The 22,614-nt window shown below is 38.9% G+C and overlaps 1 protein-coding gene across 2 annotated transcripts in view; it reads right to left on the reverse strand.

Annotated features, from left to right (window-relative positions):
- SLC6A1 (solute carrier family 6 member 1) overlaps nucleotides 1–22,614 on the reverse strand; it is a 151,294-nt gene that overhangs the window by 74,259 nt on the left and 54,421 nt on the right. The window contains exon 2 of one of the 2 annotated variants that reach the window (XM_075183180.1): nucleotides 9,792–10,124. In XM_075183180.1, coding sequence (XP_075039281.1) covers nucleotides 9,792–10,029 — 238 coding nt within the window. In that variant the 5' untranslated portion in view covers nucleotides 10,030–10,124. Of the gene's footprint in view, nucleotides 1–9,791; nucleotides 10,199–22,614 lie in introns of both variants that reach the window. The other variant, XM_075183179.1, reaches the window with a different exon arrangement.

The following is a 22,614-nucleotide window of genomic DNA, read 5'->3' on the forward strand; positions in this document are numbered from 1 at the left end:
CTACTGATTACAATTAAGCAAAGAAAATATTTGCAGTTAGAGTACATTTAAATCCCATATGGAGCAACTACAGATTATTTACTGCATACCATGGATCCTATACAGGCAATTGGAACATTGGAACTTTTGTAAACTCCTATCATACAATTAAGCTAATGACACATTATAAATTTGGACTAACCTTCAAGAAACAGACAAGACAGGGGAGAATGACATATACTAATTTTACAGGATATGTGTGGCTACATCTCAACATATAAAATATAGTATACATAATTATGGCAATGTGCAAGCAGGTTTTTCGCTGCATGTAACACATAATGCAACTTTTACATACTTTATACCAATGAAACTTGCAGCCTTTCAAACTAGTAACAGTTAAAAATATTCAGTTTGCTCTCAATCAGAAACTTTTTTTTATATTTTGGTAAAATAAGGTGACATTTTGCTGAGGAGCGAGTTATTCTGATAATCCTTTCAGCTTGAAGATTAAGCTCTGTGCAGTTCAGAAGTACAGTACTTCAGAGCCGTTGTGTAATTATAACAGTGTGAAGTTCTTATCACTCCGATTGCATATCCGATAATGCTCTCTTTTCTAACCAGTGGCAGATTGAAATTTAATGTTTAAAGTGAAAATAAACTCTATGTATAAGGAGGGTTTATTTTATACTTTTATGCCTCCATGAATGTTCAATAAAATGCAGGGCCATAGACATGGGCTGAGTTAAGCATAATATCACATGTGGTAGCTGCATGATGATGCCCACACTTGTCACCTGATCTCCCACAACAATCCCCCTAACCAATGTATAATCTCTCTACAGTATCTATGAATTTCTTTGCATAGATATGATAGGCAAACCAAGGGGGGGGGGGGGGGGTCCAAGTGCCTGGAAACCCCCCTCCAAGCCTGGGACACTGTATAATTGAGGTGGCTGGACCCTGCTCCCGCTTCACACAGCTCTGCTTGAAAAGGGAGAGTTGCGTGCACCTAACAGTAGTGCACGCAGCATTGCCCATGTATATTATGGGGATAGGAAGAGTTGGAGAGCAGCCAAGCACTGTCTAAAATTATAGCCACGCCCCCATGCATGCTGGTCACGCCCACTGGTGGCGTGATGTGGAAACCCCCCTCTACAAATCCTGCGTTTGCCCCTGGATATCTCTTTAGTGAACTTCGAGCAGAAGCCCGGCAAGAAATTCAGTTTGTCTCATGGTGGAGATAAATTATTCTGAACAAAAAAAAGCTTATTTATCAGAATGTTTGCAATTAGTAACATACATGGTAGCTGCTATAATGTTTCTTCTGCAAAATAAAATGCCATCCATAGATTCCAATGCAATCATGCCACAAGTGTGCAAATTATCATGGAAAATGAACAAACACTAGAACGTGTCTGTTTTGCTCTAGTGATGATCAAATCAATCTGTCCAAATTGCAATTTGTCAGATTTTCTTCAATTTGGACAAACCTGCTCAATATGTAAATCAGATCTGTTTCGGATGACATCCAGTGATGCACCCACATATAATCAGACCAATGATATTAAAATTAATAGAAAGGAAACAATAACACAAGTCACTATTACTTAATCACTTTATAAAAGTGCCCTACTTGAGAGAAGAAATTTATGTAAATGGCTATATAGTGACTCTTGTCTGTTCTACACAGCTATGCCAAGTGATCAGTCTCCCGAAATATAGCTGTACAGATGCATTTTAACTTTACTCAAAAGTCACACTTGTATGACTAATGTTTTTGCAGCAAGACTTATACGGGAAACCCGGACTAACAGTAGTTGACTTCCTCACTCTGACAACTTTTAAAATGGAATCCAATGACAGCATCCCAAAGCCTAAAACCTACCAACACGATACAAGGAAACGCGACTAAGCGTCAGCTTCGGAGCTAAAACTTTGTACATGACTTAGTGAGCTAGTCCTTACAACATAGTGTAAGCCACAACAAGGTGGGCTGGTCTCCAAGTGCCAGTGAGATAAGACACCATCACATACATGAGTATCAGACATGAGTGTCCAATGGTAAGACAAAGCCCATCACAATATTTGTACACAATGGACTATGGATATGTATGTGGTTGAATAACTGGGCACGTTCAAGATGCTGTAGGCATGATTTGTTTGATATAGACATGGTTTTATCCAGTCAATAAAATGTATCAAGTTGTTATTTGATAGCGCTATAATTAAATCTAATACCCATTAAAATATAGTTGTCCATCCAACTATAATTCAATGCAGGTACTATTCTAATGATCACTATAATAAAGCAAAGTCCTAAATTTCAAGACATAAATATTGTTAGCTTGAAGCATTCCATGTCCCATCTAATCACCATCTGTCGGGCTTCCACTTACGTGTTATAATTATAGGGGAGACCACTGGGAACTGTCAGTGACAGCAAGTTGCCAGCTTACAGCACTCTTATTTGCTAGTCGTGTCAGACAGGAAACTCTCAGACCATGCACATTATATTTTTATGCTCCATACTAATTTACTGAACTACTTCTGCCGTGTCGATACATATATTTTTTGTCCTGATGGCACTTTGATTTACATGTTATGCTCTAATTAATTCACTTTCCTGCCAAAAATGTTGGGTATGCATTAAACACTAGTCACCAGGTTATATATTCTGCCAAAAACTAGCCTCCAGACTGTATGCCATATTTTAGCCAGCAGGAGGAGATCTGCTTTAAATAATATACACTAGATTTGATCATTCTTTGTATATTATTCACCAGAATTGATGATTTTTATACTGAACAACAGCGAGGACTGTATTATAATTACCAGAATGAGTGATGATAGGGCCCCACTTTGCAGGTTATGGAGGGACCCCAATTTTTGATGACAACCCTGAGTATATGCCAGTGCTATGTGAGAGTGGTGCAAAGAGATTGCGACAATCATTAGGGATGAGAAAGTATTGATCAAAAGACTTGAGTTTTAATCTCCTCTATTATGATATTAAGTGCTTCTTTTATTATGGCTTTAGAACTCCCTTAGGCCCCACTAGTTAAAGCCATCCCTTCTATTGGTTTTTCTTGTAAACTTATCGTAGTAATAAACAAAGCTTTATCAAAAATGTATTTTTTTAAAAAAATCTCCTCTGTTATTATAATACTTCACAAGTGAAAACTACATATTAAATGTTGGCCTCTCTTTATTCCAGAGATTTTAAAACAGAAACAAGGCATGAAGAGACCGTGCAAGGTGCAGTACGGTACATCTTATCATTCATACTCGTGTTATTTCTGTCTGCAGTGTAAATATTCAGCTTTGATTAAGGATTTTCAATTTACTGCTCATGAACTTTAATGTCAGATCACATTTAGATAAAACATATTTTCCTGTAAAGGTCAAAGTTTATTCAGCACTGTGAATAAAACTTTCTGGTCAAAGACTTGGCATAGCAATCTAGGCTGAAAGGAAGTAATTCAAAATAATAGTAACCTTCCATAAGTTTTTGTTCACAAATTTAATATTTGTTAAATTAGGAAGAACAATATTCTTTTACTTTTCATATGATCTAATAAAGTTGATCTGCACCCAAAGCCTCTACCATATCCTAATATTAAGAACATACTTGCCAACTTTAACAAGGAGTGCTCCGGGAGAACAGGGGGAGGTGGGCATGTGGGGGACAGGGCCCGGCGGATCAGGTCATTTGGCTCCGCCCAGTTAACAGCCATCTCATTTTCTGCCCTATTACAACAGGGGAGGGGCCACAATAACACGCTATTTGCATCCTAAGCCCTGCCCCCTCCATTTTACTACTGAGGGGAAGAGGAACCGGGAGGTTGTGCTGCTCTCCTGGAAGTCCAGAAGTTTGTGAGTCTTCCGGACATTCCGGGAGAGAAGGTAACTATGATTAAGAACTAGTTCAAGGATTTCATGTGACTTTTTACAGTTGGTTTCCACATCAGATGACTGTAATGTAATGGCTACTACAAACTTAGGGCCGGATGCAGAGTGTGATGTACACCAGTTCCATAGCTTATTGGACTTGCATATTTCTGGCACTTAAACCCACCTGTGTCTGCTGAGGTGGAGGAAAGGGAATGAGTGTGCAAACGCAGCCTAATTGAATAAAGGAATGTTCCCGCAAATGCAGACCTGGGCATCACGGTGGCTCAGTGGTTAGCACTTCTGCCTCACAGCACTGGGGTCATGAGTTCAATTCCCGACCATGGCCTTATCTGTGTGGAGTTTGTATGTTCTCCCCGTGTTTGCGTGGGTTTCCTCTGGGTGATCCGGTTTCCTCCCACACTCCAAAAACATACTAGTAAGTTAATTGGCTGCTGTCAAATTGACCTTAGTCTCTCTCTATCTGTCTGTGTGTGTATGTTAGGGAATTTAGACTGTAAGCTCCAATGGGGCAGGGAGCGATGTGAATGAGTTCTCTGTACAGAGCTGTGGAATTAGTGGCACTGGTGATGATGATGATGATGATGATGATGATGCAGAAACATGCATACTGTATATGCCTGTTAGGAGGTGTAAGGTTTGCACTTCCTAGAGAGCAGGTACATGTTGATGAGGATGACTTATCGAAAACCAGGTGCAAATCCTACTAATGGAGATGAGCGGACATACACTCGTTTTCCATGCTCTTTTTTTTTACAGTAAGTTCCTCCCGTTTCCATCCAACACTGAATCAAGCCCTCTGACTACAATTGTAAAACTGTAGCCTATCTTAAACAACTATAATAAAAAGCGATGCTGGATGATATAAATTAATGAAAAGAATTCATGAAAGTCAAAAAGGTAATGTAATTTAGCAAACAGGCAGGTAAATGGAAATAAATTAAAATCATTGGAAGGAAAAATCCTTTAATTCCTTATGTGAGCAGCCTATTAAGTCAAATAAAAGTGCCTTGCTCTAACTTGTGTTTGTGTGCTGACCAGCTGCTAAATCATTGGTCTGAATATAATCTGCACATAAAAAAAGAAATTGTAAAGCATTTTAACACCATGTGCATTTTCTCATTTTTGAAAAAAATAAAAAACATGGTAATTAGACCTCATTTTAAATGTTTTGAACATGCAATTGAGGGTGAACACTTACAATTCATTTCTTTGCATGGCAGAATGTTATTTGTAGCAACTGGCCAACCAACAAATGCAAGTTAATTTTATCCTCGCAGAAAGGATCCCTGGAATTTCTAAGTAGCCTTCAGAATAATAGTAATAAATTGCAAAAATAATCCTTTGCCATTTCTGGCTGTGTGAATATATTTGAACTGTGGGAGTTTGTTGAGGTGGCAATCATAATACAGCTGATTTTCGCTATCAAACCATTTTTATTTCTAGCATTAAAAGACATGGCTGAAGTTGGCTTATTATTCAGTCAACTTCCAATTCGGCCTGCTTTATATTCACTTCCTATTCTTTCGTATTCATGCTTCAGCTATCTATAGAGAAAAACGATTTCTTTCAGTGATTAAATCGCGTTGGACAATGGTTTCAGTGGGGATGCACAGAGGGTGCTTCTTATATAAAGACTGCTTGTATTTTTCGTGGCCCAGCAAGGTTTTGGTCGTCAGATCCAGTGGCAAAATGGACACAAGAGCTATTTTTAGACTTGAATAAGTGGATATAGATTTATAACGATTAAAGCAGTTTGGGACAGTGTTTTGATTATGGACATCCACAGAGGGGAGCTCCTTACATAAAACTCACTTGTCTAGCTCAACAATGTGTTATGCATTAAATCGGGTGGCAAAGTGAGCACACAAGTAATTTTTATTATTTTAAATAGGTAGCTCTAGTTTTTCAAGGACAAAACCAGTTTGGACCATCAATTTGACAATAAAAAACCACAGAGGAGTATCTCTTACATAAAAGCCACTTGTATTTAACTTGGCAAATTGGGCAAAGGACCCATTTTCACCAATCTATATAAGTTGTAGTTTTTCAAAATTGAAACCATTTTGGGCCAACTATTTGACAATAAAATTTCATAGATGGGATTTGCCTTAAAAAATCTTCAAACTCCACTTGACTTTAGCTTGAACCAACAAATTATTGGGCAGGGACCAACAAGGTGAAGTGGTCCCAAGAGCCATTTTACCAAGTTGAATAATTACATGAGATAAGAGTTAAAGGAGTTTGGCCCAGCATTTGCACAGTAAACCCCAAAAATCCAGGTATATTTTGGTGGAACAAGGTTTTTGATGTCAGAACAGGTTGCAAAGTGGCCACTTTTTTTTCCCACCAATTTGTAAAAGTAGCTGTAATTGTAGAAAGACTAAACCAGCTTTATTGCATTGTACATTGTCATACGGAATCATTTTTTTCAAGTGGTAAGACTCAATAAGACTATATTCACGATATCCCATATGCTGAGCTCGCTCTGCTAGATTGGGACATTGAATTGTATTTCAGGTTCCAAATTTTATTCATGTTCTTTTGGCACCTGGACAATAAGTTATAATTTTTTTCGTATTATTTTTGAATAAAGAATGTATTTAGTTACATGTCTAACAATTACAGCTTAGTGACCCTTAAATTTATCTAGTGTGAAACTGCAGTAGGTCTGTGCGTGGGGCTGGTCAACTGTCTTCACCTGTTTATTTTTTAGAGATACTTTTCTATTCATTCCCATCAAGATAAAGAAATGGTAGGCAAATGCAAGCACTGCAATTGTCTTGCTTCAATATTTTGCATAAAAATAATAAGGTTACCCTTGGCCACGTCATAAGTAGCCTATATGGCTATTTTTAGTTGCTAGGCACCTCTGTTGATGATGGTATGTGTGGTGGTTGTTAATATAGTGGTGTTATGAAATCAGGACATTTACGTTTATGTTGAAGATGGTGGTTGGTCACTGCTGTGGCTATTATAAAATATACAGGCTTATATTGAACTTTTTCTTTTACCTCTATTAAAAGGATGTTGTGTGGATTCTAAAGAAGGTTAATTTGGCCACTGCACAGATTATTGACTCAGCAATCCCCCTCGTAGGCCAGAAGACAAATGATGTAAGATGCCCCTTTTCAGTCTATCACTGCATGACCAAGTAAACAGGAGCAACAATGCTAGCGGAGGACAGCCATTAGTGATGGGAACAATGTGACTGGTCATAGGTTAAAGCCCCGGATGTTCTGCACACAGGGAGTACCTTGGGGGGCGCAAGGCCAATCATGTAAATGGCAAAGCTGAGCATTGTCACTGGAAAGGGAGTTCTCTTTGTCAGGACCAGGGAAGTCACCTTCTCAACTGTGTCAAACCAGGTAAGGTTTTCAGGCAGATATGCACAAAGAGAAGATGTATTCCTGGGGTGCCTCTTTGAAGGCTGTTTGACTGACATCCAGAAAGCAAGAGCACCTTGCACATTATATGCAGATAGCCGACCAGGTGTTGTAGAAATGAGGGGAAATTGTGAGCACACTCCAATCTTCAAGATAATAAACAATTCCTTTTGTGCTCCGAGATGTTTGCAGATTATATATATATAATGTTTCAAATGGGGATGAGGGATCCCCAATGTCAAAAGGAAAACATTGATGTTAGTAGGCTGCTAAGCCATGCCCTAATTACAGTCAAAATTCCCCAAACTGGTTTAAACCTTGAAAAATGACAGTGACTAATTTACATTGTTTAAAAGCATTTTGTGCCCTTTTTTGATATCGCATTTGGGGGTAAATGTATGAATCTCCGGATTCTTCATCTCCGGCGTGTTCAGCCTCTTCAGCGCTTAAATTTAAAGCGGCGCTGCCTTGTAAAGACTTCCCTTTACAAGGCAGCGCCGCTTTAAATTTAAGCGCTGAAGAGGCTGAACACGCCGGAGATGAAAAATCCGGAGATTCATACATTTACCCCTTGATGTCTAAAACTTTTTTGGGCCAGGATTAATACAAGTGTTTTTACATAAAGTATCCCTTTTTGTGGAGTTCCACTGTCAAATTGCTGACCCAGACAGGTTTAACTGTGCCCACTTTTTTTTTTCACCTGTTCTGATGCCCAAAACCTTGTTGGACCAAGAGTAATACACTGTGTGGATTTCCACAGTAATATTGCTGGTACAAAATGAAAAAAACAACATATTCAAAATTGATGAAAACATGGCTATTGCACCCAATTTGCCACCTATTCTGATGCCCAAAACCTGTTTGGACCAAGGTAAATACAATTGGATGTTATGTAAGAAACATCCTTCTCCTCTGTGGATTTCCCCTGTCAAACTGGCACAAAATAATATACCCCTTGCAAAACTACAGCTATTTAATCAAATGGGTACACATTGGCTTTGGTGCCTTCTTTCCAACCTGATCTGCTGTGCAAAACCTTGTTGGACCAAGACAAATGCATATGGATTTAATGTTAATAGCCCCCCTCTATGGATTTTAAATTGCTGGTCCATACTGTTTTAATCCTTGAAAAACTACAGCTACATGTAAAAGATTGTTTGCTTAGTTGCCATCGGATTTGATGTCCAAGGACTTTTGGGACCAGGCTACATACAAATGGGTTTTATGTAAGGGAACCCCATCTGTGGATCTCCACTGTAAACTCTGTGATTCAATATGAATAAATCAATGATAAAGAAAGATTTTTGGTTAAGAAGAGAATACGAACTGAATAAGACTTTGAAATTGAACGTTCTATTTCCTTTTATGCAATTTTACACAGAATTAACCTGATGACTTGTATAAAGTGCTTCTATCAAGAAAAAAAATCATAGATAACTATTGCAATGTATGAGCCAAATAATTTAATCTCTGTTAGCCACGTCTAGAGAAGTGAAATTATGGTGGAATTTTATGCAAATAAAGTTACATGATGGAACAGACAATTTTACAGAGGTGTAAAGTTCTGGCCTTAAAATCTATGAGATTAGATTTTGCTTCACCATTCTTTGCACTATATTTGTAACTTTTCTTTTCGCAAAATGTAAAGTCTATGGATAGAACTGGGAAAATGACAGTCAAAGTTTTCCTCATCCCTTACTATGTCCACACCAACAACCTCTGTATTTTTATGTATTTTGTCTATTGTGGATCTATTTCAGAGTTCATCTCAGTACAATTAACACCTGCCTGTTCACAGTGTGCAAATTATGCTCTGTACATTAATATTGCAAACTTGCGCAGTACCTCCTTCTATTCTCCATCAAATGGTGTTCCTTCACCAATCAAAAGCAAGCTCACTTCTTCTCATTTTTCTTATCCTGCTTATTAGGTTATGGAAAATGAGAGCTTGCTGGTGATTGGTAGAAGGACTCTGATGTAAGGAATATACCATGAAGGCAGGTAATGTAATTGAATACAGTGCACTCTGTACACTGTGAACACAAATGAGAATATGGTGCCAAGTGAGCACATTACTAATACTTCTGACATAGACCACCCCTAAAAAGCAATTATTTCAAAATGTTAAATGAAGGCACAGAATGTACAGAGCCTGTCACACGAAGTCAGCAGCAGTTCATGAAGAGTAGAGGAGAAACATTGCAGGGATCATATACAACATTGCATTGAACCAAAGAAAACCCATCAGCAATTAGCTTTTATCTGTCTAGTGCATGTTAGACAATGAAAGAAAGGATCTGATTGGTAGCTAGGGCATAGTGCAGGTTTCACACTGAAATGCAATGTTAGTAAAAGTGCCGCAACTGACAAAATTGGATATTATAAAATTTTCAACACTACTCAGGACCTTATTGTAAAGTTAGAGAATTATTGTCAGATATAATATTGATCTACTAAAGTACCAAAATGAATAATCTATTGGTTCATTAAGAAATAAATGTAACAGTAACTTACCTCCACCGTTCTTTCCACAGAGATATGGGAACCTCCAGACATTTCCTAAGCCAATTGCATAACCAACACAGGACATGAGGAAATCAAATCTTCCCTTCCAGGTATCTCTCTCTGGATCTTCCGTTCTTTTCTTTTGCACTTTAACGACCAAGGTCTTGGGCTTATCATTTGTGATTGGAGCTTCACTGACCTCGGTGGAAATTTGTCCATCTGCGACCTTAGTTCCATTGGTTGCCATGTCACGTGGTTTGGAATGGCAGTGCCTGGTACCCAGACGAGAAATTTCAGCACCAGTCCACGTGGACAGCAGCTTCGCGGCTCCCTGTTACTTCACTAGGGTTACAAAGATGTAAAGAAGGTCCTTGTCAGTGGAAAATCCTCAAATGATTATTGGATTAGATGTTGAGCTGAAAAACAGCATTACAATATTTAAATATATACATTATAACAATATTTGGATTTGCATTGTGTGGATTTAGGATGGAATCATTACATTAGAAATTAATGTGCTTTACATCACACACAGAAAATGAGAAATGCACATTAGAAGTACTGTTAATTTTCTTTATTTTTCTATTAAGGTTAATCTGCACATATAATCTGATTATAAATGTATACAGTATTTAATATTAACACATACAGACATTTTATTGCTCTGCAAAGAGAAAGCCAAATATCAGACACTCCTATGGAACAATACAACCAGTTGCTTAATTGCCATAAAAATTGGTAAAAAAAAACTAAACGCAATAAACATGCAGCGGATTGGAGGGACTGGTGCACACAATGCATGGTAATGACTTGTCTCATTACTAAATATGCTTTGTGTAGCTCATCCCTGACTTCTCCTCTGAGCACTCCCCCAAGTGTATGGCCCCACAAAGCAACAAGTCTAAATGTACCACTATTTCTTCCATAGTACAGGACCCCAAAGTATCTACAAAATATACTTTTAGAGAAGTCATTATACTATCGTACTCTATTTATACTCTGGCATAAATAGGTTCAGAGATAATGAGCTTAGAGATAACACATTGGGATAAATCTGATGTGCGCAGCTCTAAAAGAACAGCCCTAAAGGATATTATTTAAAGTAACCAAGATAAAAGGTACTCCCAAAAATCATATCATTCCACAAATATCTTGTTATAAAATATATGCCAACATGCCATACTCTTCCTTGACAACTTGTAAGACTTGTATTAACTGACAGTGACTTTTAATAGAATGAAAACTTGTGTGAAGAAAAAAAGTAGTCACAAAAATGCTAACTTCGTTTAAGCCAAAGTGGTGGTTTTGTAGTTATGAGTCAAACGTGTAGAATTATGTACTGTTTACCCATGTTTGACAGTTCAGTTGATAATGTAATTTGTGAATCTCTATCATTCCCTTGATCCATGTGTGACACAGAGATTTCTTCAATTAGGCAAACCTTTTTGGACTTTGAGGACCATATGTCAGGTCCAAGCAGTAAAGAAAGCAAAGTACTTCTGAAATTACAATTAAGTGCAAGAGACTATTTTCAGCAGTTGGAGGATTAGAATAATGAAACAGTAGTACTGTGATGTGAGCTTCATATTTGTTCCATGGGCAGGTATATGAGGATGAATATTGTTATGAAGTGATCAAACAAACTCTGTTATTGGCAAAGTACAATTGCAAAAATACAATACCAAAAAAAGGACAAGAACACATGTGCTTAGGCAAAGCCACATATCTTACTACATTGTAGAATTAGAGAAGCAATGCTAGTGTCAGTGATAATAAAGCAAAGAAAAGTACTATTGCTACGTCTTCATTTATCCTATTTATAATAAAAAAAATGTAATGGCAGGGGGGCATTTAGTCATTGTACATAACAGAAATTAATCTATGTAGTAGATACTGGTGACAATGTTTCACAAAATAAAATTACATTAAACAACCAATTTCAGAAAGTGCTTGTGAAGTTGTGTGAAGTGGTCATGTGACTAGATGCAGCTGCCATTCAGCAGACACATGGTAATTGTGAAAAAAATTGCCTTCCAATGCAAGAAATGTAAGCCATTTGCCATATAAAGACCAGGGGGTAAATGTATCAATCTGCGGGTTCTTCAACACCCGCGTGTTCAGCCTCTTCCGCGATTAAATTTCAAGCGGCGCTGCATTGTAAAGGGTTAACTTCCCTTTACAATGCAGCGCCGCTTGAAATTTAATCGCGGAAGAGGCTGAACACGCGGGTGTTGAAGAACCCGCAGATTGATACATTTACCCCCAGCAGTTACCACTGTAAGCCATATGGTATTGGTTTGGAAATTCCTTTAGGAATGGCATGGATATGGCCAATTGCAATATGGCCAATTGCATATTGTTTGTAGGAAGATGGGGCCACACCCACTGAAAGATAATGTCACCTACCAACCTGTGTTAAACATCCCCCTGATGGAGTTTAACCCCGTCTGTGCAGCATGTGATGTTGAGCAGTGTTTAACAAAAATGGCATTGTGGTCTCATTTGAGAGAATGATACATGACCTGACAAACCAGAAAGCAATTGTAATCACACAAATGTATATATCAATTGTACATTTAGCATTGTTTCCCTTGCTGATGGAGATGAAGTACATGCTGATGGATCTGAAGTTGCACCTGATAGCAATAATTACATTTGCAGTGATCATCACTAATTGTTTGTAGTAGTTTCACATATAAATTCCAGCCACAGCAAGCACTGCCAACCTTCCCTAATGGAAGTATTACACTGAGAAAAAAAGAACAGCAGGACACCTGCTAGAGCACTCTGCCTAAATGGGCACTTAATAAAAATTATAGCTTTAAAAATAATGTCTTTCAAGTTTTTGAATCTGTATTATTTGAAGAATTGATGGCGTGCAGAACCAAAAACGCAAGTGCCTTGTCAGTATTATTTTTCAACTAAAGTTGTATTCACTTTGATCCATGAGTGACTATGGCACAAATCAATATATAGCATTTACCATTTACTGAGTGGTTCTAAAGTGAGCAAAAAAAAGGTCAGGTCATCAGCAACTGCACTGTCATTGTCATCATCATCATCATATTGGGTTCCACACTTTTAAATAAGGACGAATTCAAGTGTGGTAATACCACCTTACATTTACTCAGTTTATCAGATATTGCATACACCAATTGAAATCCTGGTTTACCTAAATTGCAAAAATTAAGACAATTACAGATCAGTAATGTGAAATCTGACAATGGCTCGAGTACTGATGCTGATGGTTTTTTTCAAAATAAATTATTAAGATGTTGGAACGGATAGGTTTTTGGGAAAGATAATTTATTGTGCACTACTGGCAGTGAGAGAAGGGGAAGGACTTTAATGTGACTCAAGCAGCAAACTCTAGGATTGTACAGCCAGAATCCTGCCCTTTCTTCAGCTGATCTGAGAAGAAGGGGGATCTGCAGCCATTGCCTCTAAGGAATTCTTAAATGACAATGAAACGCGTCAGGCAAGGTGTCATCTAATTACTATGATTACGACTGCTTCAGCTACGTCTCTGCCCATGGAAGTCTGTACCTCTGTTATTGAAATGTACATTTTGTTCTGGACTATTCTTTTGGGAAAGCGCTACTATTATGTCCACAGTACTGAGAGTAATTCAACATATAATATTGCAGATTGAGTGCACTATAAACCTTTCTGTGCGGATTTACACAGCGATTGGAATGATCTTTTCATTTTTGACCATAGTCCTTCTCTGAAATTGGTTCTGTGAGTCTCTGGCATTCAAGAACTAGTTTCAATGTAAGTGGGAACAGATGTGTTTACTATTATTCCTCTTCCGATAGCTTCCTATATTTCATCAGCCCTTATACACTATGAGACTATTGTTTTAAGATTCTGCATTTGATCTCAACTGCTAACACCAATTCCTTTCTACCATTTCACGGAGGTTACATGGGACTAATCAGATGTTTATCATCACTGAGGGCTCATGAGCTGGAATTGAGTTCATTTAAGTCGGATCATAGATTACATCTACATCGGTACTCCATGTTGGGTATACTCCATTTTTATTTATAATATTCATTGTTGATACATTGTTCAATAATGACTCATATCTACTGAACCGCAGTTCTAATTTTGATACAAGTTATATTTTGTCATATAGAGCGCGTTTGCTGTTCTGCATATATTTGTGTCAGGAGGCCATTTGGGATATCTGCTCATAGCTAGCGAACATATTTTCCTGTGGCAGATAATATATTGCTATATGTGTTATTTTTGATATGTTTTAATAAATATTGGTTTTATATTCATGGACTCACACTTTTTTTTTTATTCTTAGGCAATTGTGTTGTCAGCGCTGTTATTATGTGTTTTATTTTTCAAGTACTGATGCTGCCTTGCGGTCGAGGCAAATACCAAACATGTTTACTTAATACTATGGAGGGTACTTGGCCATTTTGTTGCCCAAAAATTATTTTATCACCTTTAAAAGACATAAAACCAACACTTGTGCTATCTAGTGCCAACTGGATAGAATCCTATGTTTGCTATGCAGAGACATGAGCAAAGAAAAATCACTAATGATAATGGAGGACATTTTATCTACAAATATCTGTTAGCGCAATCAAAGTTGTATGTGGCAGGATCATGGAAGTAATCAGAGCAACAAGCTTCTTTCCTCTCCAGCTCAACAAACACATACTTGTACATATTCAAGCCATATTTGTGTTCACAGTGAAAAACCAGCAGATGATGATCATGATGATGGTGCCAAGCCGATAGATTTTAATAGGAGTCAACGTAAAAATTCATGTTTTAGGTGGTAATAAATTACCAGCCGTGCCACACATCATCATCATCAGTTATTTATATAGCGCCACTAATTCTGCAGCGCTGTACAGAGAACTCATTCACATCAGTCCCTGCCCCATTGGAGCTTACAATCTAAATTCCCTAACATACACATGCAGGGAGAGAGACAGACTAGGGTCAATTTTGACAGCAGCCAATTAACCTACCAGTATGTTTTTGGAGTGTGGGAGGAAACTGGAGCACCTGGAGGAAACCCACGCAAACACAGGGAGAACAAAGAAACTCCACACATATAAGGCCATGGTCGGGAATCAAACTCATGACCCCAGCGCTGTGAGGCACTAGGCCACTGTGCTGCACACAGTATTCTGTTACGCATGCAGAATGAAAAGTGTGTTGAAAAGAATAGAATATATTATTTATCTGCAACTCTGCAGGATTCACAATAGAAGTGGAAAATGGGTGAATTGTTGCTGCAACTGAAAGGAAATCAATGCTTACATATCTTTAAGAAACACATTCACAAACTCTTCAGTTATTATCACTGAAATAAAAAGACATATGTCAGAGAAATAATGCATTAGTGTATATAAAACCACCTCATGTCAGTAGTAGTTGACATAATAATGAAATTCAGCAAATACCAAAACTCTCTCCCAGTGAAAAAGAAAATTGTATTAAAACCAAATAATTTTATTTAAACCAATACCAAACAGACAATGTTGCACAAAAAATGGTGGACTCATACTGAAATATTGGTAGAAGCAGTTTGACTAGCGGTTAGAGTTATCCATATTTTCCTCTCCCAGTGAAAAAGAAAATTGTATTAAAACCAAATAATTTTATTTAAACCAATACCAAAAAGACAATGTTGCACAAAAAATGGTGGACTCATACTGAAATATTGGTAGAAGCAGTTTGACTAGCGGTTAGAGTTATCCACATTTTCCTGGCCCATTTGTGATAAGATTTATCTGTGATTCACCAAATCCATGATGGCTCACTAAGCCCTTCTGACTCAAGTGGCAGTAACTAGTTAGCTCATTCAGATGGACTGGCACCATTTGTGACAGCAGCCGTGCTTGGCTTGGCCTCTTCTGTAAACACCACACCATGGCCTGCCAGCTAATGGATGGATTAAGATCTAGAAGGGATACAACTATTTCCTTTTCTAAGATTTTCCTGGTCTTTCCATAGCTAAACCTCATCTATTGGTGCCTGGCTGAGTTTACTGGCATTTCATATCTTCCATTTTCATGTTTGGAGATCCCTTCTGTGAGGCCTGTTACATCCTGTTCAGGACTAGACCCACTCAAATATTAATTTTCAGTGGTAGATCTGACTTAAGCAGCTGCTTTCAGCCAGTTCCTTAGCATTGCTATCTCTAGTCTCAACAGTTGCTGACACTTGCTACACAATTATTGGTAATGAGTACCATGGCCTAAGTGATTGAAATAAGGCACTTGACATGTTAGGTATTTCACCAGAGCCAATTCCTCCAATTTGTGACACCTCTGGTAAAAGACTTGCATTGACCTTGGTCAGTAGCTTACTACAACCACCAAACCTCCATAGATTTCACAGAAGGCAGGACACAACTGTACATTGCTGTAGTTAGATTGACATTGACTGAAAAAGTCCTCTACATACACAGCTCTGTGAAGCTTTTTTTTTTAGCTCCTGTCCACTTTGCAGCTAGCAATAAACAATGCAGCTCAATAGCAGCAGTCTATAATTATTCTTCCACCTCATAGGGTGGGATCAAGACTCCAGTACTTTGTAGCAAACTCTCTTGGCAAGTTTTCACAACTCTGCTCTGCTCAATGTTTTTGGTGGATTTTGGTGGGGTCCCTTCTATTTTTTCCTCCTCTAGTAGTAGATTTTTAGCAGGGCTTACCTATTTCACTACTCTGTGTCTTCCTCTGTTTGCTACTTCCCTGCTAATGGTGGGAAAGGGCCACCATCAGTGACAGTGGTCTGACTGTTTCAGGAGTAACTGATAGCCTTTTTTTTTTTTACAAGGAAGACCCTACCCTTCACTTCACTTGGACCCAGAAGAGGGGCAACATACAGTCTACCCTCTCAGTACCGATTTGCTCTCCTCCTCCTGACTGACTTTTGGGTCAATGTTGAGCCCATCACAGCACACCGTGGCTCCCTCTAGACATTAGGGGAATGATTCAGACACTGACTTTTCACTACTTAGTTTGTCCATTCAAACTGAAGTGTCGCTTAGATGTTGCACAATGGCTCACACTCCACAACTTGAGAATACTCTCTCTTTTCCCCTAAACTGCCTTCTATAGCAACTATTTTAATTCCCATGTATCAAGTAATCACTGAAATAACTAAGTTTCTCTTGTCGCTTTATAACTTTTATAATATTACTGTCAAGCTATAGGAAACCAAGCTCAATTGTTATGCTTAGACTCCCTGGCTTCACGGTCTTATTCACAAAACAAGATTTAGGATTGATGTAAAAACGGTCCCAGCATGCCTGTAAATATACTCAATCTGACTCATTTAGAGTTAGCCGTATATTTTAATTGTGTAAAATACACATTTCTCTACTGCACACTAATTAAACATATGCATACATCCATATACAGATTTTGTAACAACTTACAACTCCATACAACTAGAGAGGAGGAACAAGGGAGGAATGGGGTAGCCGAGCTCAGATTAAGTACACTAAGGGCGTCTTCAAATAATTATGACTGAGGTAGACCTGGATGCAGATGCAAATATACCTGTCAGGAGGCATATCTCTTGCTGGAGGACTGGTGCAATGAGATGCAATGTTAATGATAATGATTGGCAGCATTATCTAGCCACTTCTGATTGTCTAAATGCGGATTCACCACTACAGCTGATAATACTACAATTATTAGTGTAGCTGTTATATTAGATAAAGTCACGCATTAGATAAATTATATTTTAATTTGTACTATGGCAGGATTGAAAATTACCATTTTCTTTTTAAAGGGAAAAATAACAGATGTTAGTAATTACTTATATTTAATTTGTATTTGCATTTAGTTATATTTTATATGGTATATGCGACTTTTGCATTCATTAATAAATGTCAATACACCATTCGCTGTTGTGTATTTCACACTTTATTACATTGTTATGTTGTGTGTAAATAAGTTAATGGGCTAGATTTACTAAGCTGCGGGTTTGAAAAAGTGGGGATGTTGCCTATAGCAACCAATCAGATTCTAGCTGTCATTTGGTAGAATGTACTAAATAAATGGAAGCTAGAATCTGATTGGTTGCTATAGGCAACATCCCCACTTTTTCAAACCCGCAGCTTAGTAAATCTAGCCCCATGTGTCTTTCTCAATTTACTACTAACACCATCAAGCCAGATCTCTATGTTATCCCTACAATTTTGCTACACTTTTTAGGTGCATAAGAATACACACTTGTCACTCGTGACGTTAAACTGGCTCATATGGTAGCAATGTATTGCTGGATGCATCTTGAGATGCATCCAACTTAAGATATATATTTAAATGCACCTTTAAATGTATGCGTCTTTTGCTGTTGAAAATTGTAGGCAAATGCCTCCAACTATACCTGAACCTCAATGTTTTTGCATGGCTCTCGGTAATCTACGACGGGAAACTTTGCTTACTGTATCTAGTGTGTCTCTCCTTGGTCTCACACACATCTCAGTTTTGAGACCCTATGAAAATGGACTGGGTCATTTTTAAAACCTCTGATCCAGGGATTAACAATCCTCTCTCCATGGTGGAACAAGCCACTAAACATTAAACATTGTTTGACCCTTCTGTTTTCTATATAGAGAAAGATGATGTGGACTAGACTATATATATTTTTTCTCTGTTATAAAAAGAATAAACCCAGCAATGCCTTAAGTCTTTTGTATTACTCTAGAAATTTTTTTTTGTTACTTTTATGCATACTTTTGTAATTCCCAAAAACTTTGTACAAGGTGTGGATGGTACCAACAATTGAGGGCCATGGGTGTTTTTGGTTGACTGCAGAAAATATGTTGACTAAGAAGGTTGACAAGGTTATGAAAATTAAAGCAAACGTAAATCCCACTTATAAAAAGGGCACTAATTAATTTTAATATTTTATAAAACTTTTGCTTGGAATAACTAGTCTATTTTTGTTTCTTATTGTTTATTTTATTCTTTGTGAAGGAATGTTGCTTGAAGAACAAACTGTACCTACAGACATCAACATGAACCTTATGTCTAGTAAAATACTATGACTTTTCTGCTATGTATAAACTATTTTGACTTAAACTGGCACTTTTATTACAATCCTTGTCTCCAGCTCCATTCAAGCATGTTATTCACTGTCAAAACCAATAAAGCTCAACTTTCAAGCTAAAATTATTTCAAATTATACCCTCATAAGACTGCCACTTTGCTAGTGATTGGTTCAGAGTGTTGACTTACATCCTAATCATTATATTCAATAAGAAAAGAAGCCTTTCACAAAAGTTATGCAAAAAGTATGCAAATAAAGCATTAGCGTTTATCCTGAAGATAAACTTGCAATTGAAAATATGTTTTTAGGTAATAACAAAAAAGATTGTACACATGCCAGGTGTGCCTGTAAGGACCAGTGATGTATGTTACAACTGCCACAATTGACATGTTTGGGTTAACACAAAGAGACTTAGCTTTCTGGGTGACAAATAGGAATACGTGCAGTGCAAGAGATGATCTTAACTTTCAAGCACATGACTTACTTTGGTCACTGTCTGCTCCTCATGGAATCTCCATTTGCCAAGAATTCAAAAACTCATTATTGGATCTCTAAGTCTCAATTTCTCTATCTGTCTTTCCTTAGAGGTCCCTTTCCCCTAATTTCCAGTGCTATTCAGTTATTTTTTTTAATTATCTAAAATGTATTTTGTGGTTCTTAAATATGTTATTTTTTCTAATTAGTAAACTTATAATTTGTTCAGTAATATATAACAATTTCAGGTTTGTCATAGTTTGTTACGCGATTTACTTAGAGGAAGCGCATGTACTATAGGTTGTGCAGTACAGCACCCGGGGAGAGGGATGGGAGCTCTCTAAAGACTTTATAGATGCAGATGCAAATGCCCTAAAAAACATAATAAGCACATTTATAGGTCGTGTCTGATGTTTAAATGTTAATTAAGATATCTGTGAAGCAATAATCACTTCACTGCCACTTGATTAATAACCCTAATTATTTCTACATGCAATTTCAGCTAATTTTATCCATAGAGGGTTATTTTTTTTACCATGCTTTGCTGTGTATTTTAATAAAACTGAGTTTCATTGCAAGTAGTGTGCATATATATTATGTTAGTTTCCAGAATCAAAAAGTAAACATGAAGGAGTGTTCTTCATTTAATATATTACATTTAGTCAGAGACAAAGATACATTCTTTCTGGGATAGTGTAACACATCACAATCAAATCTTAATGCATTTTACATCAAAACCTTAAATAAGATATCATAGGTCTACCTTTGGCCTCCACCTACACCCAACCCAAAATTTTCTGCCGTTCTCTGTGCCTAACAGAAAATTCACTATCTGACATTCTTGCTTAACATTTGCATAATGTTCATTATTCTTCTAATGTTTTTTAACAACGTTACCAACTTTTCAATGTTCCCCACCGAGCAATCCCGGAGGGAAGGTGGGGTGTGGGGACGGAGGACGGCGGAGGCTCCCATCCTGCCTACTTTACTAGGAAGTGGGCAGGATGCGGGAGAATGGACTGCTTTCCTAGGAGACCTACCTGGAATTTGAGAGTCTCTCGGAAAAACTTTGGAAGATTGGGCAACTGTACTGGTAATAACCTATTTAGCGATGCTATCTCACTGATTGATTAGTTTGTGATGTATTCTCATTTTAATGTCACTGCCTTAAATTAAACCTCTCTTCCCAAAATAAATCTGGTTGGCATGTAGGAAGTGTGTCCAACTGCTAACAACATTTCTCCATTTCAATTTCAGACACTAGCCAAAAAGGGGTATATGCTATGTTGGGGGTGTGGTCCAGGGCCGGACTGGCCATCTGGCACTTCTGGCAAATGCCAGAAGGGCCGATGGCTAGATGGGCCGGTCCCTACACTGGCGAATTGGCTGTCACTTATTGTAATACTATATTACCATGCCGGCTATCGGCATGGCAGTCTGTGCGCCCTCTGCGCTAACGGGGCTGGCCCTAGCCTATTAGTGGCCGGCTCCGAGATCGACGGGCATCTGGGTGGCTGGCTCCGAGATTGACAGGCTTCTAGGTGGCTGGCTCCTCCCCAGGAACCAGCCACCTGACTACATGTCCCGCGCGTGCCGTCACGCCTCTCTTTCCTGGTTCTTCATCCATTCTTTGAGAAGGGGTCCCGGTGGGTGCGCAAGACTGCCTGAATGATGAGCTGACAGCTGCGACCACCGGCGCGTCCTGTAGGAGAACAGATCACCTAATCAGGTATGTTAAGATATTGTGTCCTGTGCAATGTAATTTTGATTTTTTTTCCACTTTCAGTTTCGCTCTGACCTGTGTGGCATATGATTTAGCGGCACTGCTGTGTGGTATATTATTTGGGGGTCATTACTGTGTGGCATATGATTTAGGGGGCACTGCTGTGTGGTATATGATTTGGGGGACATTACTGTGTGGCATATGATTTAGGGGGCACTGCTGTGTGGTATATGATTTGGGGGACATTACTGTGTGGCATATGATTTAGGGGGCACTGCTGTGTGGTATATGATTTGGGGGGCACCACTGTGTGGCATATGACTTGGGGGACATTACTGTATGTATATGATTTGGGGAACATTACTATATGGTATATTATTTGGGGGGCACTACTGTGTGGTATAATTTGATTTGAGGGCACTTTTGTGGCATATGAATTGGGTGCACTACGGTGGCCCATAATATGAACTGGGGGCACTTCGGTGTGGCATAATGTGAACTGGGGGCACTATGTTGTGGCATAATGTGAACTGGGGGCACTATGTTGTGGCATAATGTGAACTGGGGGCACTATGTTGTGGCATAATGTTAACTGGGGGCACTATGTTGTGGCATAATGTGAACTGGGGGCACTATGTTGTGGCATAATGTGAACTGGGGGCACTATGTTGTGGCATAATGTGAACTGGGGGCACTATGTTGTGGCATAATGTGAACTGGGGACACTATTGTGGCATAATATACAATTTGGGGACAATATTGTGGAAAAATATGATTTGGGGGCACTACTGTATGGCATAATGTATGATATGGGGGCACTACTGTGTGGCATAATATATGATTTCGGGTCCCTATAGTGGCTTAATATCATTGGAGGACATGCACTCAGGAGTGAGGGATGTGTGAGGAAATAGGGGGCGTTAATATAATGCGGGAGGTAGGCTATTAATTTAATGGTGGCATGTAGGTGGGGCTCATTATTTAATGAGTGCTATTTTATTTGCAGCAATGATACCAGGAGAAGGCCAGCACAGGCAGGGCCGGTGCTAGGGTCCATGGCGCCCTAGGCACTTTTTACAAAATCGGCGCCCCCCCCCCCCCGCAAAAATCGGCGCCCTCCTCCCCCCTCACCCCGTCCTTCCTTACCTTGTCTCACCACCGCCGCCTCTCTGCTCCGTCTCCTCCCCTCCACTCACTGACACTAGTGAGTGGAGGGGAGGAGACGGAGCAGAGAGGCGGCGGTGGTGAGCAATAGCCTCTTACCCCCTCCCCGTGCATCTGAATGCTGTGCGGCGGCCGTGACAGGTATGGTCAGCGGTCGCCGCACAGTTTTAAAGTCATTTACCATTCTGTGGCTCCCTCCAGGCGCCCTCCAGAGCCCGAAGCCCTAGGCAAGTGCCTAACCTTGCCTAATGGGAGCGCCGGGCCTGAGCACAGGGCAGGTAACAGACAGCAACCAGTTGATCCACAGAGGACTGTAGTGACATAAACCAACATTCTGTAGCTCTCCAGCTGCTGTGGAGCTAGACGTCTCAGTATACCAGAAAGCCTATTGTGTGGCATGCTGAGACTTGTTGTTCCACGTAAACTGGAGAG

The sequence above is a fragment of the Mixophyes fleayi genome, chromosome 8 (genome assembly GCF_038048845.1).
Source record: "Mixophyes fleayi isolate aMixFle1 chromosome 8, aMixFle1.hap1, whole genome shotgun sequence".
NCBI classification, from domain to species: Eukaryota; Metazoa; Chordata; class Amphibia; order Anura; family Limnodynastidae; genus Mixophyes; species Mixophyes fleayi.